Below are 19682 nucleotides of genomic sequence, written 5' to 3' on the forward strand. Positions count from 1 at the left end.
CTGAGGCAAATCATATGCAAGGCAATTTAAGCAGTTCCTTTTGTCAGCATTCATGCATTTACAATCACATACCATACATTCAAGGTATGGCCACACCATACATACAGAACATGCACACATGTCTCATCTCTCCTTTTGCCTATGTTATGATCAGTCTGTTGAACTGAAAAATAATGGAGCTCTCGAAACACCGAAGTTACAGCTAATTCTAGAATTACAAGCATCCAAAATTTGAACAGATCCAAATTTACTTATGTTGTCTTACTTTCTCCATAAGGTCTTAAAACAGTTTGTGACTGGCTGTATCAATAGAACTTTTATACATTTGACTGCCTTCAGCCATAGCAGCATCTCCCAAGGCTTTAAGTTATCTAACTTCTGACCTTGACCTTTAGCTAGCCTTCTGCTCTTTGGCCTGCTGTAGATCATCTGTGGCTGTAACCCAGGAAAGACACCATGGGGTCGTCTGGCCTCTGCTGTTTCATTCTGTAGGCCTCCATTTCCTCTTCATTGGGCTCCTGAGTCTCACATATGCTGCTGTAAGGTCTCTTCCACTCATCAATCTGCATGATCTCTTTGACATGGAGAAGTCGGGTCTCCTCTGCATTCACTGCCTTTTTCCGTTTCTTGTGCTTCCTGTCCTTGTCACTGTGGGAACTGCTCTTCTGGTGTTTCTTCCTCTTCTTTTTCTTCTTCTCCTCTTTTAGTTTTTCCTGGTGCAGCTGCATGAGGGTTTAGTTTTTCCTGGTGCAGCTGCATGAGGGTTTAGTTTTTCCTGGTGCAGCTGCATGAGGGTTTAGTTTTTCCTGGTGCAGCTGCATGAGGGTTTGAGGTCTCATCACAGATTCTTCTCCAGTTGCACCATTTATAATACACTCCTCTGAGTGAACCCTCTCCTTCCCAGTGCCTCCAGTGCAATAGGAATACTTGAAGAATGAGTGGCAACATTTGTATCCTCACTGGCCTTCTTTCCAGTAAGATCCCCAGATGTGCATGTGGTTGTGGATCTTCACGTCTTCCTCATACTTGGAGCAGGCCACAGTCCGCTCCTGGCCTTTCATGACTGTCCCATGCCTGGAGTACTCCACATAGTCTGTCTGGGCCAACAGCAGCTCAGCTGGAGCAGCATCCAAGTGTTCTTGGCCACCATACTTTTCCAGGATGCTTTCATTCTGCTGCTCCTTGAAGTCTTCTTTTTTGACTTTGAAGGACGTATACAGCAGCTCTAGTTTTGTAGGATCTGCCTGGAGATGTACTTCAGTTCCTTTGCCATAGGCTTCCCAAGTGAACAATTGTGTTTGAGCCATTGAACAGGTGTCTCCTGTGTATCTAACACAGTTATCTCCAGCATAACTCACTTCGTCTGGATTCTTTCCTGTATTGACATAAGGATACTCTCTCATTGCTCTAGTTTTTGGATTGTAATAGGCAGAGTTTGGATCTAAATTTCTAAATTTTGCTGTATCTTCTCGAATCCTGAGATTCTGAACAGTAATGTACCTCTTAGAGATGAAATTTTGCCCAGGCATGTCAATATCATCTGCATATTTATCTTCATCCTCCTTTTCACTGTTATGATCCTTTTTCTTCTGAGAATTGGGTTCTTCTTGTCCCCACTGATGTTTTGGAGAATTAGCTTGTCCCATTAATTTTCCAGACGCTAACTCTTCTTTGAGTTTCAGGGTTTTCAAACTTCATTTTGCCAAGTAAAGTTTGTTGTACTCCTCAACGGTTTCCACAGGCTCTTCTGAGCTGTAAGCATTCCGTCAGTCCCTCTTCCCACCATAGTCAAACATCAGCTGAGGCTGGATGTGCTCCTCTGGAGCGATGCTAGTGCCTGTGAAATTAGCTCCAACACGCCTTGGCCTCTTGAAGCAATCTTCATTCTTGTGGGTCATGGCCCCACCATTTTCACATGCCCCTTTGCCGTACTTGGTACTTACAGAATTCTCCTTTACACCTCTCTTGTACCATTCCCTAGAGGAACTGAATTGCTTCTCTTTTTCTGGCTGTTTTCTCTGATGCTTTAAAGTGGGTGTTTTGGATGGATCAATGTACCATGCAACTGAAGAAATGTACTGAGGAATATGAGGGTTGATATCTTTTCCCTCTTCATCAACTTCTGCAGTAGCATTGCCCAGTTTTCTCTGTTCTTCTAGCTCCGTATTTTTCCTCCGGTCTTCTCGGGTCATCTTCTTTGGCTCCTCCAACTCATCTCTTTTGACCCTGACATGGGTGTGGCATTAACTGTGTCAACAGCTGTAGCCAATAGGATGAATTGGCTTCCTCTGTGATCCAACAACTAGGAGGTGAATATAGGATCAGAAGTTGATGGTCATCCTTTGTTTTATCAGGAGTTTAAGACCAACCTATGGCACATACAACCCAGTCTTCACTAGATTGCTGCTGCTGTGTGTAACCACAGTCCATGGATCTGACTTAAATAGTTTTCCAATGTGGCCCCTCCCAGGAACTGCAACTTTTCCCCATCATTCCACCAGACCCCACCCACTAAATGGCCCCACCCAGTCTATAGCTACACCCTTTAGGAGCTTTGTATAATTGAGGCTGACTTACATCATTGAGAAGATATAATCACTGCTGCTTTTGTGAGGACCCAAAACTCGAACGCATCCTTTGCCACACCCTCTTAGTACCCAATCTTGGGGCTTGAACCTAGTTAAAATGTGTCCTTCACTACTTGGAGACCATGTCAGTTAAAAGGTCTCAACTCAGGACTCCAAAGGTCCTCCTATTCCTTCTGATTGCTGCCACCCCTCCCTTTTTCCTTTTCTGAGGCAGGGCTTCTCCATGTAGCCCTGACTGTCCTGGAACAAACTATATTCATCAGGCTGTCCTCAATGGCAAAGATTTGCATGTGCTTTCCTCTTGCTCTGGAATGGGGGATTAAAGTTGTGTGCCACAAGAGCAGGCTCTTTTTATTTCACAGGGTTTCTCCTCATAGCCCTGGCTGGCTCTCTTGGATCTCACTGTATAGACCAGGCTCAACCTCAAAAAGATCTGCTTGCCTCAGCCTCTTTTATGCTGGGATGGAAGGGTATCCCCCTAACAGTTTTGCCACCCCTTGTTGATGGAGTAGGACTAGTTAAGTATTACAACTGTCTGGCTATAACTCATTTCATTCATGTTGCTACCGCCACAAAGCTCCACTTCATGGGCAATCCAGAGCCTCCCTCTGCTCCCCAGGTCAAAGGATGTGCCAAGGACTCATTTCCCCCAAATCCCCTGTATGCAGTCCCTGGGCAGAGGTCTGATGCTGGCTTCTATGCTGTCGATTGCATCCCTTAGCTTGTTTCCCGGGTGTTTTGCCACTTCACACTGCAGTGATTTGTAAGATCATGTGTCCTATTGTTTGTTCTGGAAATCTCTGTGATGGCCCATCTCAGTTTAATGGGTCAACTCCCAGGAAATTTTGTTACCTTCACAGAGGATTAAAATGAACTACAGTAATGAATTATTGCAAAATTAACAATCCAGTGCTTGAGGAGGCAGTGACAGAACTCTTTTCCATCTTTGTGGGAAATCCTTGCATAAATCCCCAATACTAAGTGAAATATAAACAGAAGATAAAGTATATTTATGACATATTTTAGTATAACTAATTCATTAAAAGAAAATCAACCATCCAGGCTGAGGTGGCACATACTTTTCATCCAGGATATGGGAGGTAGATGCAACATAGACCTCAGGGAAATTCCAGGATGGCCATCACTACACAGAGAATTTCACTCTGTTTGTGTTGACATATTTTCATTATGTATGTGTTCTGGTGCACTCATTCTAGCGCCCACATGTGGAGGTAATAGACAAATTGTGTATGTTGCCATTACCTTTCAGTCAGGAAAGCTTGAAAACACCGGTTATGTTCACATTTTCGGTGGGAAATCCTTTCCTATCTAAGTCAGAGGACAGAACTAGACTTGGGTTTTCTTTAGCTCAGGCAGGACACTTACTCTTTGATGCCTTTTGATTAGTAAAAATTTCTGATCCCACTGTCTCACAGACACTGAGTTTGAGGTCCACAGACATTGGGTATGCTTTTACCAATGTCTCCTGCTGCTTCCTTCTGTCACACATTCTGTAGACCAAGCTACACTCAAACTATCAAATATGTCTGACTCTGCGTACAATCTGCTGGGATTAAAGGTGTATCCTAACACTGCCCCATAAATTTTTTAGGACCATGTGTACCATTAACTGTCCTTGAACATTCTTAGTATACGATGGTAACCTGGAGCAGTTTGGATTAACCATGATCACCATGGCCCACCACACAAAGGATTTGATGCTGAGGATGGCCAAGTCTGACTAAGAATTAAACCTCATGCATTTGAATATTGTCATTTGAGAAAGCAAATTATCAGTTCACATCTCACATAGACCTCTGACTTGCAGTTGTATTGATGAGGCTCAATCAAACTAACATTAAAACTATGGGCATGCTTTTTTGTCATTTTTCAATTTTCCACTGATTTTTATTCTTCATGTGGAGTCTAGTTGGTTGCAAAGAGTCAACAAATGTGGCTTCCAAGTACTAAGAACTGACTGCTCCCCATAATGTCCCATTTTACGGGCTTTCCTGAAAAAAAAAACATATTTTGAAACATTATAGAAGTTATTCAAACATGGCTTGGTGGCACCTGCCTTTTTCATAGCACTTTGGATGCAAAAGGATGTGATTCTCTGTGAGTTTGATGCAAGTTGATGAACAAAGTGAATTCCAGAAGAGCCAGGGCAGTTACAAAGGGAAAACCTGTGTCATGAAAACAAAAGAAAAGTTAGGCACACCAGCTTAGTACAACAATACTGTTTCTCCTGGTTTCTGGTGGAAAGCAGATGAGGACTCACAGGCCAGGCTTCAGGCTCAACTACAAACTGATTCAAAGCCTGCTACAGAAAGATCAATCAAATTCAACTATGAGATCAGCATGACTCTGCATACCACCTGCTGGGATTAAGGCATGTCCCATCATTACCCCACTAATTTTTTCAGGTGGGGCCTCAGGTATCCTTAACTGGCCTTGAACTTTGTTTGTATTTGATGATGATCTGGATGAGTTGAGATGAACCTTGATGGTGAAGATGGCCCACTTTGTCCACTGAACTAAACCTCATCCATTTGAATTTTGTTGTTTAAGAAGGCAAATTATCTTTTCACAGCTTAGAGGTCTGTGATCTGTAGATGTTATGATGAGCCTCTGACTACCTAACATTAAAACTGTGAGCCTGGGTTTCTGTTATTTTTCAATTTTCCACTGTTTTTATTCTTCATATGGAGTCTCATTGATTGCAAACAAAAAACAAATGTGGCCTCCAAGCACTAAGAACTGTCTGTCCCCAGGCTGTCCCATTGTAGGGGTTTTCCTGTGGATGAAAATAGTTTTTGAAACAATTTGCAAGTTATTCAAACAGGGTTTTGTGGCCCTGCCTTTAATCCCAGAACTTTGAAAGCAAAGGGAGGTGAATCTCTGTGATTTTCCGGCAATCCTGATGTACAAAACAAGTTCCAGAAGAGCCAGAGCTTGATACACAGAGAAAACCTGTGTCAAGAAACCAAAACAAAAGTTAGGCGCATGTAATGCACCTACATATACCCTTGGTGCAACAAGATGTTTTCGCCTGGTATTTGGCAGAAGGCAGATCAGGACTCACAGGCCAGGCTTCAGGATTACCTACAAATCAGCTCCAAAACCTGCTTTGGCTAGAGAAACAAGAACATGCCTCACAAAGAAAAAGAAAATCAAATAAGAGATAAAACTCCCCACAAATCTCTGGTTTTCAAGAAACAGAAATAATCATACCTCTTATTGTTATCAGAGGTTGCATGGATACAGTCCAGGGGGCACAGACCTGTAACCCTGCTTCTTGGGAAACTGAGGCAGGACGATTGCAAGTTTGAGAGCAGGCTGGCTGCAGAGTGGTATTGAGGTCAACCAGGGATAAGTGGCCAAAGCATTCCAAGGATAGCATTTCTTTAGTCCCAGCACTCAGGTGACAGATACAGAAATATGTCTGAGCACCAAGCCAACTAGAGCTACATGGTGTGACCAGGATGCAAAAGGTACAAAAATATATGGAGAAAAGGAGAAAGAGGGAACGATTTGAGACAGAATGTCTTTACTTAGCCCTGGCTATACTGCTACTCACTTTCTAGACCAACTTGGCCTCAAACTCACAGCTCCTCTTGCCTGTCTCAAATACTGGGATTAAAGGAATGGCATAATTCTTTTCAACTGGTCATTGGGATTAAAGACAGGCTGACCTGGAGAGTAGCTAACTCAGGCACAAATTCTGGTATTAAAGTTTTGAACTACCACACCCAGCTTAAGACTTTTTTTTAAATCCGTGGTTCATTTCCCTTTATATTTGTGTTTTTGTGTGTCTGCCTCATGTGTGTTGAGGCCCATAGCTTAGAAAAGATTTTTAGGTTCCCTGGATCCAGATAAACATACATTTGTGGCATTCCTGATGAAAGTGTTAGGAATCAAATTAGAAGCTTCAAGTCCATAAGCCCACTCTTTTTTGTTCTGTGCATAAGTTTTTTGCCAGCACATGTGTGTGTACAACATGGGCCTGCTTAACACCTTAGGAGATCAGATGTTGGACTCAGATACCCATGGACTGAGGTTCCAAATAAATTGTTGGAAGCTAGCTACCGGGAGTTATGAAGTTCCCTTCCGTAGTAAACAAAGAATTTCTCTGACTCACTGAGCCACCTCTCCACAGAATGAAATGTTACAAAATGTGATCTCTAATACTGTATTTGTTTTGTTTTGTTTTTATGTCTGGGTTTCTCTGTTTAGGTTTGGAGCCTGTGGCGTCACTCACTCTATAGACTGCATAGTCATAGAAATCATATAGATCCACTTTTTTCTGCCTTCTAATTTCTGGGATTAAAGTGTGTGTCACTCTCTTTGATGTTTTGAAGTGCAAAGTAGTAAGATACACTTTAAAGTATACTCTAAAACCATTTTATTTCATGAAAATTATAACTGGTGACAAGTTAGTTCCGACAACCTTACAGTAACACAAGCCTTTGGCACACATCTGCAATCTCGGTTTTCAGGAAGTAGGAAACATATTGAAAGCAACAGGGTCAGGGTGGACTACATACGAAAACAGTATATAGTTACTTCATTTACCTCAAAAATTGGCCCAATTTAGTTGGAAAAAGAAAACTGAGAGCCAGTCAGTAATGGCACACACCTTTATTCCCAGAACTCAGGAAGCAGAGGCAGGGATATCTCAGTCAGTTCAAGGCCAACATGGACTACATATTGTTCTCAACAACAGAGTAACCTTGCCTCAAAACACAAAAACAAAACCAAAAATGTAAGAAAGAAAATGACAGCAAAGAGAAAAGAAAACTCCACGTTGAGTTGTTTCATTTTTTTAATTCTTCTCTCACTGCACTGCAGCCCCATCTCCCTCACCTCCTCCTGTCCCTTCTCCCCACCTCACCTTGATTTCTGCTCCTCTCCTCCTCTGTTTACCTGCACACTAAAGCTGTTCTCCCAGTGACAACACCCTGACTTGGCATTACACAGTTCAGTGAGACTGGCCACAGGCAGTCTTATCCAGGCAAGGGTGAGGCATCATACCAGGAAGAAAGGGGTCCCCAGCAGCAAGCAAATGAGTCAGAGACACCCCCCTCCCACAGTGAGAAGTCCCACAACACACCAAGTTAAACAACCATAACACATATGCAGGGGACGTATTTAGGTCTTTAATAAAATTGTTCATGTACATTGTTGTTTTGCCTGCATTTGTGTCTGGGTGAATATGACAGATCCCCTGGAACTGGAGTTATATGTAGCTGTGACCAATGTGAGTGCTTGGAATTGAACTCAGTCCTTTAGAAGTGCAGTCAGTGATCTTAACTTCTCAGTCATCTCTCCACACAGAGACTTACTCAATTTTATACAGGGTCACTGATTGTCAGTTCAGTCTCTGGGATCCCCTGTGAGCCCTGGTTATTTCCTTATGGGGGCCATGTTGTCATGGTGTCCTAGGTCCCTCTGGCTGCTACAATCATCTCCTCCACTTCCCCAGGATTCTACGTGGGATTTCTTTCTCATTGTTGTCAAAATCTGTTACCAGTTAGAACCCCAAAAATCAGGTGACAAAAGTAAGCAGTTCACAGAAAATTCATTGCAAGCCTTGGCATCATTGATTTAGTCTCAGTGTCAAAATAAAGGAATTTATGTGAGTGCTGTGGTGGAAGGTGCCTACAGCCTCTACATTCTGGGAGGAAGAGGGAGGAGTGCTAGGAGCTTCAGCACAGCCCCTCTGTGTAAACAAGAAAATAAGTCTTCAAGTATAACACATTTCAGTTGGCAGGTGCACAAACACTAAAGCTTGACTGAGCTGCTGAACTCTATGCACCAACACCAGGATGTGACCTGAGGTCCTTAGCACACAGAAGGATCCATTCCCCCAATACCTCAGATTCTGCAATATCCTGGCACTTGTCTGTAAGGCCACCTCTTCCATGATATAAAAATTCTTGGCCAGAACCAAGAGTTCTCATTACAGTGATAAGTGGAACTGGTTATTGTAATGATGTATCATCAGGTCTATATGAGTGACCAGGTCTTGAAGGAGTCTTAGGCTAAGCTCTTCAGGAGATGAAACTGAGCTTTGAGAATCCTTTGGACTTCTGGCTGCAGCTGAAATGGGAACTGAGGCTTGGGTTGAGGCTGCACCTTCACTCCTGTTTCCTCAGCTGTGGCTTCAACAGCTTAGTGTTAGCAGAAGCTGCTGCAGTGGGCCATGGGAAGTCAGAATCTATCTTTGGGACTAAGCAGTGTGCCCTCACTGCTCTGATCACCTTAGAGGAAAGTCTCTAAGCTGGGGATGAATTTGGAATGGAATTCTTCTCCCTGGATGTGCTGGGACTCTCAGAATCTTCATTGACAGAAGCATTGATAGATAGGCATCTTCTGTTTGTCCAAGGTGAGAGAGTCAGGATGTAACTCCAAGTCTCAGTTTCCCAATGTGTCCAGATCCTCAAAAATCCATTGTCAGAGATGCTCAGAAGTTCAGTAGGAGTATTGTAACATTTTCCTTGGACTTCTGCTCTGTTGTGAACTTGATGAAGCTTCCACTATGGCTACACATTCAGTCACTGCTGGGTCAGTCTGGGATTCACCTACTGTGGGTTGACCATTGTCTGCAATTCTACGTGGGGATTGAGAATCCAGCAGGTCCTCATTTAACTATACGTTCCACTCTTCTTGCATGATCATCAAGGAGGGAATTTTCCAAACTAGAGTTCACTTTGAGAAAAGAGCCTCCAGAATATCTGCCTGGAGTTCTGGGCTCTACATTGTCAGAGGTAAGGATAAATAGGTGACCAAGGGAATGGGTTGATGCCTATAGGTCATTAGAATTCACACTTATCTCTTGCTGTGCTTCTGGAACATTAGGAGATTCTTTCATTTGTACTTACAGGATTGGTTGTTCAATCAGATGTTTAAAGAGAAAAAAACAGATGTGAGAGAATGAGCAGTGTGCATAGGTAGTGTAAGACCCTCGGAAAGCCCAGGCTTCCAGAATCTTAGCCCAGGACCTCGGCCACCCCAATCACAGAAGCTTGATGCAAATTGCATGAGGCTTTATTGTAATTTAACGAGCTAACCCCATGTTAGCTCAGGTCTTTGACCCATCCACCATGGCGGATGGCTAGCAAAGACAGTTTGAAGCTGCTGCACACAGATCTTTATAGGGCATCATAAGGGGAGTGTCTAGGGGTACGCACAGGCTCACGATTGGTGTGCCTCCAGGCTTGGAGGGCTTGTCCTGTGTTGATTGGTCACCTGGTTGTTATGGCCCATAGGCCCTCCCAGGGTGGTTGCTGTGCTCTGAGCGTCATTGCTGTGCGCTTGTCCGTAAAGCACACCCAGGGTCGTAAAGCATAGCGCCACCAGGTAACTTCTGATTGGCTCCTTGTCACGAGACAGGCATCTGACTTTCTAGTGTCTAGGACAAAGTCATAGAAGCACATGTTCGGCCATTATGGCTGCCAAAAGGGAAGCTGGTTCCTTCAGTAGCATGCTGGATGGAAATCTTGGTTCTGACAATTACCCACAGATGTGTGGGGCTCTAGCTACATAAAATTGGTCACACACTAAGATGGCTATGATGGGAAACAAGCTAACTAACTAGCTTCAGTTAGTATGTGATAATATTGCTGCATGTTGGTACCAGGGTTGACATAGAATAACTGGGTACAGTCATGCATATACAAAGGTTAATATTCCACAAATGTTCCATGCTGCATCAAACATTGAGTAATATAAAAGGCTGTAGGTTTCTCATTAATGTACCAGTACCATGGCTGTTCAGGCTGCTGCACAGAGGGACCAGATAGAGAGAAGCCTGATTCTCATAATCAGTCGTTAATGGCAAGTTCCCCATTTTGATTCATACCTGGGTATAAGCCCAGACAAAATGTTCTCTGAGGAGCGGCTTTTGTTGATTGAGTACACAGTCCATTCATTCCATTACTTTTCTGGAGTTTCAGAGTGAATCTGCTGGTCACCAGATTCCTCTGATGAGACCAGAGGTCCTAGGGAACCTTCACAAACAGAAGTCACTGAGGACCTCAAGGGTGACTAGAATTCAATGATCCGGGTCCCAATGTTGGGGGACCTGGATGCATTGGAACACTAGGGTTTGATGATGTTCATTAGAGATCAGAGTACCCTGAGAGACTAATTGCATTGCCTTTCCTCTATAATGTAGGGGACTTTGAGTGGAATTGCTGGATCTTGTGGTAGACTAATTCCCATTTTCCTGAGGAATCACCATACAGATTTACAATTGGCTGTGTAAGTTGGCACTCCCAATAGCAGTGGAAGGGTGTTCTTTCTCCACATCCTCTCCAGCATAAACTGTCATTGGTGTTTTTGATTTTAGCCATTCTGACAGGTGTGAGATAGTATCTCAGAGTTGTTTTGACTTGCATTTCCCTGATGACTAAGGATGTTGAACACTTTCTTACGTGTCTTTCAGCCATTTTAGATTCCTCTATTGAGAATTCTCTATTTAGTTCTGTACCCCACTTTTTAATTGGATTATTTGGTGTTTTGGAGACTAGCTTCTTGAGTTCTTTGTAAATTTAGGAGATCAGTCCTCTGTCTGATGTGGGGTTGGTGAATATCTTTTCCCAATCCATGGGTTGTCATTTTGTCTTGTTGACTGTGTCCTTTGCCTTACAGAAGCTTCTCAGTTTCAGGAGGTCCCATTTATTAATTGTGGATCTCAATGTCTGTGCTACTGGTGTTATGTTCAGGAAGCAGTCTCCTGTACCAATTAATTCAAGGGTTATTTCTTAATTTCTCTTCTAATAAGTTCAGTGTGCCTAGGTTTATTTTGAGGTCTTTGATCCATTTGGACTTAAGTTTTGTGCATGGTGATAGACATGAATCTATCTGCTGTCTTCTACATGCCAGCATCCAGTTATGCCAGCACCATTTGTTGAAGATGCTTTCTTTTTTTCTACTTTAGTTAAAAATATATTTTAAAAAAACTTTAAAAGCTAATTATTTATCATCTTAAGAGACTTTTGTGATTTACATGCTATATCCAATCTGTTACACTGCAAGCTCCCTGCCTTCTGAGAACTATGTTACTTTGTATTTTCCTTTGCTTTTCTTTTTTTATTTGAATTACAAACAAGATTGAATTACATGACAATCCCTGTTCCCATGCTTTCTTTATTCCATTGTATAGCTTTAGCTTCTTTGTCAAAAATCAGGTGTTCATAGGTGTGCGGGGTAATATCAAGGGTTTCAGTTTGATTCCATTCGTCAACCTGTGTATTTTTGTGCCAATACTAAGCTGTTTTCAGGACTATAGCTCTGTAATAGAGCTTGAAATCAGAGATAGTGATGCTTCTGAAAGTTCTGCTCTTGTACAGGGTTGTTTTGGCTATCCTGGGTCTTTTGTTTTTCCATATTAAGTTGAAAATTGTTTTTCAAGGTCTGTGAAGAATTGTGCTAGATTTTGATGGGGATTGATTTGAATATGTGAATTACTTTTGGCAAGATTGCTATTTTTACTGTGTTGATCCTACCTTTCCAAGAACATGGGAGATCCCTCCATTTTCTGGTAACTTCTTTAATTTCTTTTTTTAAAGACTCAAAGATACAGGTCTTTCATTTTTCTGGTTAGGTATTTTATGTTGTTTGTGGCAATAGTAAAGGGTGCTGTTTCTCTGATTTCTTTCTCAGCACATTTATCATCCATATATATTAGGGCTACTGAATTTTTTTAGTTCATTTGTATCCTGCCACTTTGCTGAAGGTGTTTATCAGCTGTAGGAGTTCCCTGGTAGAGTTTTTGGTTCACTTACGTAAACTATCATTTCATCTGCAAACAGTGAAAGATTGACTTCTTCCTTTCCAATTTGTATCCACTTGATCTCCCTTTGTTGTCTTGCTGCTCTATCTAGAACTTCAAGGCATATACCCCAAATAAGCACATTCATATAACAAGGTCACTTGTTCAATAATGTTCATCAAAGCATTATTTGTAATAGCCAGAACCTGGAAACAACCTAGATGCCCTCAACTGAAAAATGGATAGATGTCCCGCGCGATAGTCTTGCCGGCAAGAACCACACAGGACATTCGGATCCTTCTGCAGTAAAGCTTTAATGCGTCTTGAGAGGAGAGCATAAGCTTACCAGAGCAGAGACCCTGAGCCAAGAATCCCTTCCCCTAATAAAGGCTGGCAACCGCCCCCTCGGACGTGTCACCCCATGATTGGCTGCAGTTCATCGGGCCATATGACGCCACGGAATAGGCAGAGATCAAGGAATGGAAAATTACCCAGCGCCTGCACAATAATCTTGTTTACATTCGGTGCCTGCCGGATGCAGGCGCCATCTTGTAATGGAGAATGCAGGGACGGCTCCCTACATCTCCCCCTTTTTTATTAATTAATGATAAGGCTTTATAATTTTACAAGCAAATAGGTCACCCAAATGTTGAGGGATAGAGGCAGAGGTTGTACCTTCCCAATCAAACATTAAGACTGTGTACAATAGTCGCCATCAGGCTGTTAGCTTGACCCGAAGCGCTCTCGACCTGTCCTCTGCCGTTTTTCTGGGAAAGGGAGACTAGGGCAGGCAACCCTTATGCAGGACAACATGCCTCCCAGAGAAGCCTGCATACTGGGCAACTCTCTGTGCGATGCCTTGCTCAACATCCCTCATGGGCTGCTCAAACCAGACACTCTACCCTGTGCAATGAGCCTAGGCTCCGGGTGTGCAAGAGCTGTCTGGCCAGCAGCCTATTGCTTAAGCATAGTTAGCCAAATATCATTGGAAGCCCCTTGTTCCAAAGCTACAAGTGCTTGGGCGATAACCACCTTGTCTCTCTTAGTTTGAGCCCTGAGCCTACAGACCAGCCAGAGAAGCAACACCAATCCGCATCAAACGGCTGCACCAAACAATCCCATCCCCACCCATTCCTTAAAATAGGAGACAGCTGAAGCGATCTATGATGACAATCTCTCCGTCAAGGACAGGAGTTAATCTGGATAATAGCGGCTCTCAACTCCCGGGGAGAGGGTGGAGTTCCGACTTTTGAGGGTCCGAAGGGGCTCTTCGGGTGAGTCTTTCCGGGATCCACAGGGGATTCTCTTCATCCTGTGGAAAAACACATATAGCTCCCCTGGATCTTATGAGAATAGGATCCGGGCCTCTCCAAAGACCAGTTAAGATATCTTTTACCAATTCTTTTGGCCTTTTAGGTTCTGAGGTGTGACGCTTGGCTGCAGTATGGCCCTGAGCGTCAATGTTTAGAAAATTAAGGGTAAAAAGTGCCATGGATATTGCAACTCTTGGCACCGAGGGTAAGGATGTTCCCATTCCCTCCTTTTGTTTGATTAAATAAGACTTAAGCGTGCGATGGGCACGTTATATGAGGCTTTCCCCAGGCATTCCAGGCCTCCAAGAAGTGTTGAATAACATGCACGGCCTTTTCCCCTGTCAAAGACTGGGAAAGCCATCTGCAATTTTCTCCGCTCCTCTAATAGTAAAAAGGAGTTGGTACCAAATAATGGGGGTGCTGATGGAAGTACACCCGCTGGATTAACAGGTCTCTTAAATTTACCGGGGTGTGACCGGTTATCCCCTATTTTCTCTCCCTCCTTTTTTGTTTCTTTTTCACCTAGCTGAGCTGTTTCCTCTAAAACTTTATCTCTTGAGCTTTCAGAGTCATCAGAGCTTTCAAGATTTAAAGCTTTAAACTTATTTACAGAATCATTAGACATCCCGGGAGGTCCTATTTCCTTAATCGTTGCTGTTTCTCTTCTTACACACACTCCCTTGTCACTAGACACCCCGGGAGGTCCTTTTTCCTTATATTTTATTTTTGGGCGCGCCCCATCTCTCACTACATTCGTTTCTGACATGTAATTCTGGACTTCTTCAAGATTGCTACAACAGTGAAAAAGATCAACAATCCCAAGCCAAAGTCCAGAAAAGACATACCTCTCCGAATTTACCACCCTGCAGTTCTGAATCCGCCCCGTCCGAGGGGTCTCTGTGGTGCCGGCAATGTTAGCAAGTTCCCGGGTTTCGGCACCAGATGTCCCGCGCGATAGTCTTGCCGGCAAGAACCACACAGGACATTCGGATCCTTCTGCAGTAAAGCTTTAATGCGTCTTGAGAGGAGAGCAAAAGCTTACCAGAGCAGAGACCCCGAGCCAAGAATCCCGTCCCCTAATAAAGGCTGGCAACCGCCCCCTCGGACATGTCACCCCATGACTGGCTGCAGTTCATCGGGCCATATGACGCCACGGAATAGGCAGAGATCAAGGAATGGAAAATTACCCAGCGCCTGCGCAATAATCTTGTTTACATTTGGTGCCTGCCGGATGCAGGCGCCATCTTGTAATGGAGAATGCAGGGACGGGTCCCTACAGATACAGAAAATGTGGTACATTTACACAATGAAATACTACTCAGAAGGGAAACAAAAACCAATGGAATCTTGAAATTTGCAGGCAAATGAAAAGAACTAGAAGAAACCATTCTTAGGGCGGTAACCCAGTCACAAAAAGACAAACATGGCATGTATTCACTTATATGTGGATTTTAGACATAGAATAAAGGATTACCAGCCTATAATCCACACTGCCAGAGAAGCTAATAAACAAGGAGGACCCTGAGAGAGACATAAAAGACATATGGTCCCCTGGAGAAGCAGAAAGCAACAAGATCTCCTGAGCAAATTGGGAGCATGGGGCACTAGGAGAATGAGAAGGGGAGAAGAAGAGGGGTGAGGAAAATATGATGGGGCAGGGAGGTTGGGTTGCCTGGAGAACAGAAGAGAGCAAGATAAGAGATATTATAATAGAGGGAGACATTATAGGTTCAAAGAGAAATCAGGCACTAGGGAAATGTATGGAGAGCTACAAAGATGACACCAACTAACAATCTAAGCAATAGAGGAGAGACTACAGAGGAGAGGCTACCTTAAATGCCTTCTCCTGATAATGAGATTGATGACTAATTTATATGCCATCGTATAGCCTTCATCCAACAGCTGGTGGAAGTAGAAGCAGACACCCACAGCTAAACCTTGAACTGAACTGGAATCCAGTTGCAGAGAAGGAGGACTGATGAACAAAGGGGTTCAGAGCAGGCTGGGGAAACCCACAGAAACAGCTGACCTGAACAAAGGAGAGCTCTTGGTCCCCAGACTTATAGCTGGGAAACCAGCATGGGACTGATCTAGACCCCCTGAATGTGGGTGTCAGTGAGGAGACCTTGGAAATCTATGGGGCCTCTTGTAGTGGATCAGTACTTATCCCTAGCATAGGAATGGACCCCATCCCACATAGAGGGATACTCCCTGAGCCTAGACACAGGGGTTGGCCTAGGCCCTATCCCAAAGAATAAGACAGTCTTTGAAGACACCCTGTGGAAGGTCTCACCCTCCCTTGGGAGCAGAAAATGTATGGGATAGGAAGGGTGTTAGTTGGGGGGGTAGGAGAGGAGGGGAGAGAAAGGGACCTGGGATTGGCATGTAAAATAATATTCTTTCTAATGAAAATAAAAAAGAAAAGTTAAAAAAGCAAATACTTCACTAAGTAAAAAAAAAAAAAATAGTACGTGACTTTGACACATTTGCAGACCAAGGTGTTCACATAGGATGGTTGAATTTGGACCCTTTATTGCACTTGGATTCCTGAGTGCACTAGGGGACGTGGAGATACAACTTGCAGATTTACCTTCCTAGCAGGACCTTTTTTGAAAATTTAAATTAGAAACAATCTCATTTTACAAATCAATCCCAGTTTCCTCCCTTCTCATCCTCCCATACCCCCCACCCACCCACACCGTCCTGCCACCCCCCAACTCAGTCCCAATCCCCATCAACTCCCCAGGGAGAATGAGTTCATCATGGGGATAATTAAAATCTGTCACATCTTTTGGGGCAGGGTCTAGGCCGTTCCCTATGTATTTAGGGTGAGAAAGTATCCCTCCATGGGAGAATGGGCTGACAAAGTCCATTCATGCACTAGGAACAAATACTTGTTCCACAGCAAGAGACCCCATAGACTGCCCAAGCCTAACTGTCACCCAGTCCAGGGAGTGATTTGATCCTATGCTAGTTTCCCAGCTACCCATCTGGCAACCATGAGCTTCCCCTTTTTCAGGTCAGCTGTTTCTGTGGGTTTCCCCAGCCTGGTCTTGACCCCTTAGCTCATCATTCCTCCCTCTGTACAAATGGATTCTGGGAGTTTGGCTCAGTGCTTAGCTGTGGATCTCTGTTTCCCTTGCAGGATCTTGAGTCATCTGGAAACCTGTTTCCAAACATGCATATGAAAGCCATGGGAATCTGATTGGAGTATGGAGAACTGGCGAATACAGGGCTTATTTATGTGGATATGGTTGATCTTTCTTTTTAAGATTTATTTGTTTGTTTTTTATTTGTTTATTATTTATGTGTACAGAGTTCTGCATGCATGTATCCCCTCAGGCCAGAAGAGGGCACCAGATCTCCTTACAGATGGTTGTAAGCAATCATGTATTTGATGGGGATTGAACTCAGGACTCTGGAAGAATGGTTACTGTTGTTAACCACTGAGGCATCTCTCCAGCCCCAGAGTATCTGGCTGTATTAGGAGATCCCTGTGCACTGGTGGACATGGAAGCACACTGGGGAACTTAGCTGGCAGGATAAGGATACAAGAGTTCCACAATCCCCAGGTTACACTCACCAAGATTACCAGCTTTAACAAAGTTGTTTCAGACTTCCTAGGGAGCAGAGACGACACTAGTGCCTCATCTTTCTCTCTACCTGTCATTCTGTTTCTTGAGGCTCTAAGTTTTATAGTGGAATAATCATGCAACAGCTCCTGTGATAGTAAAAGTTTAACAGCTCTGGAAGTCTGGCAATAGAAAAGAATCTCACTCAGAAGGTGTCTTTTCATTTTCTGGGGTTTCTGTCTCCAATTAAGCAGTGAAGGGAACCTGGGGGAGCCATCCGAGCTGTCTCCACCTATGTCTCATTAACAGAGGAGCTTTGCTTTCCCATCTTGACTAGATCAGTCCTGGTTTTCAAACTCTCCAATTACGTGACATTAAATGTCTTCTCCTTCAGTGACTCTCTCAGCCTCTCCATCTTTCTATGCCCTTAGATCCTGCAGGCCCTGCCACCTTGTGGTGCACTTTGGATCCATTTGAGGACATTTTCTTTATTGGACAGATGTCTGGATGCTCTTTTCTTAGGGGGCATGTAAACTAACAGGGCCTTATCCAAAGCATAAGACTCCTGTGGTCTTGGGGCTCCTGTCCAGAAATAATTTGGCCTCCAGTTGCTGCTGTTCTTTCAGGAAATGCGACACAGCTCAGCTCATTGCTCTGTGGTCTTTCACACTCTTTTTATTGCTGTCATCTCTCTTTCTTTGTATATAATTTGATTCCTTGGCTTCCTTGTTTCTTTAATTCTTACTTTTTTGCTTGCTTGCATGCTGGCTGCCTTCTTTTTGTTGTTAAATTAAGACAGGTTTTCTCTATATAGACAATGTTGTCCTGTATCTCACTTATAATCCCAGTTACTTGGGAAGCTGAATCAAGAGAACTGCAAGATCCAGGACACCCAGTGGTACAGAGCGTCTTTGAGGTCAATAAGGATATGTGACCAACATTTTCATTTGAAGAAAGGGTGGATGGAGATAGTAAATTTACATGAATAGGAAACCATTTTAGATTTTTACTATGAACATGTCTCTGATTCAATCTCCACTTTTGAGCAGAATAAGAAAAAGAGGAGAGAAAACAGGAAAAGGTTCCATTATCAAAGGAAGTAAAGAGTAGAGGAAAATGAGCAGAAATATCTTTTTTGTGTGGAGATGGACTTTCAGACCCCAACCTTGCTCTCATGAGTGCACCATAAGCATCAGAGACACAACTGTTCCAAGAAGATTATTTCAACTTTTAAAATTACTTTTTATCTCACATGAGGGTTGTGGCATCACAAATGGATGTTGTACACACTCATGTACTGGCAAAAATCTTACGCACATAACAAAATAACAGTGGGCTACTTGATCTTGAAGCTTTTAATTTGTTTCCTAGCATCAGGAATGTCACAAATGTCTGTTGATCTGAGTCCAGGGAATCTAAAAACATTTTTTATGTTATGGGCCTCCACACACAAGAGGCAGAAACACAAAAACACAAATATAAAGGGAAATGAACAAAAGGTAGGTTGTGGGGGTTGTCTTGATGTGGGCAAGAGGGAGCTAAAAGAATACCACTCCGGAGATTTATACATATTTGGAGTTTGAAATTCACCCTATTCGAAGATTGATGGGTAGAAAGTCCATCAAAAATTCAGGAGGTATTTGGAGGTTTACCTTGTAGATGTGAACACTGAGAATCAGATGAGGACAGAGTGAGGAGCAATGAGAAGAACAGTGTTGATGAGAGTACTGTTTCTACTGCTGTGACTTTGTTTAGTGTTCTCCCCCAACAGAACAGACCTGAGCTGGATGCTGTCTACTAAGACTGCAACAGATGAGAGGGAGCTGTGAGTGGAGGAGCTAGGGACTTGGGGTTTCTCTGATGTAATTCTGTTTTTATTTCCAGCTTCTCCAGTTTATGAAGATCTCACAATGGAACCAAATTCCCATGTGATCCCAGGATCTCATGTTCCCAGGGCTGCCCACTTCACTTGGTCTAAAGATGACTGCAGGCCCCATTGTACTTCTAAGTAACAAAACCTCTAGCCTGCCAGGAAATCCAGTCACCCAATGTTCTGAAAGGACCTCGAGTCCACCATGTCCACAGTGTCTCCTGACTTCTCAAATCCTCCCAAGTCACAAGTATTTCTCAATGATCCAAGGAGGCAGTGGAAAGAATGGACAGTCTTCACCTGGTTTTGCAAGAACATTTTGATCAGTGCATACACTTCCCAGTGTGCTTCCACGTCCACCAGTCATCGGGATCTCCTAATAGAGCCAGCAAATCTGGGGCTAGAGAGATGGCTCAATGGTTAAGAACAATATCTGCTCTTCCAGAGGTTCAGAGTTCATTCCAGGGAATCTAAAAACATTTTTAGATGATTGCTTACAACCATCTGTAAAGAGATCTGGTGCCCTCTTCTGGCCAGAGGGATACATGCATGCAGAACTCT

At 43.4% G+C, this 19682-nt stretch overlaps 1 protein-coding gene across 1 annotated transcript; it reads right to left on the reverse strand.

The window, feature by feature from the left end:
- Positions 1-425: 425 nt before the first annotated feature.
- On the reverse strand, positions 426-13858 carry LOC100754137 (pre-mRNA-splicing factor SLU7-like). The gene is given in 4 exon segments (XM_035451410.1): positions 426-698; positions 789-2212; positions 2215-2302; positions 13763-13858. Coding segments are annotated over 4 exon segments (1881 nt in total).
- Between the last annotated feature and the right edge of the window lie 5824 nt (positions 13859-19682).

The sequence above is a fragment of the Cricetulus griseus genome (genome assembly GCF_003668045.3).
Source record: "Cricetulus griseus strain 17A/GY chromosome 1 unlocalized genomic scaffold, alternate assembly CriGri-PICRH-1.0 chr1_0, whole genome shotgun sequence".
Taxonomy (NCBI): domain Eukaryota; kingdom Metazoa; phylum Chordata; class Mammalia; order Rodentia; family Cricetidae; genus Cricetulus; species Cricetulus griseus.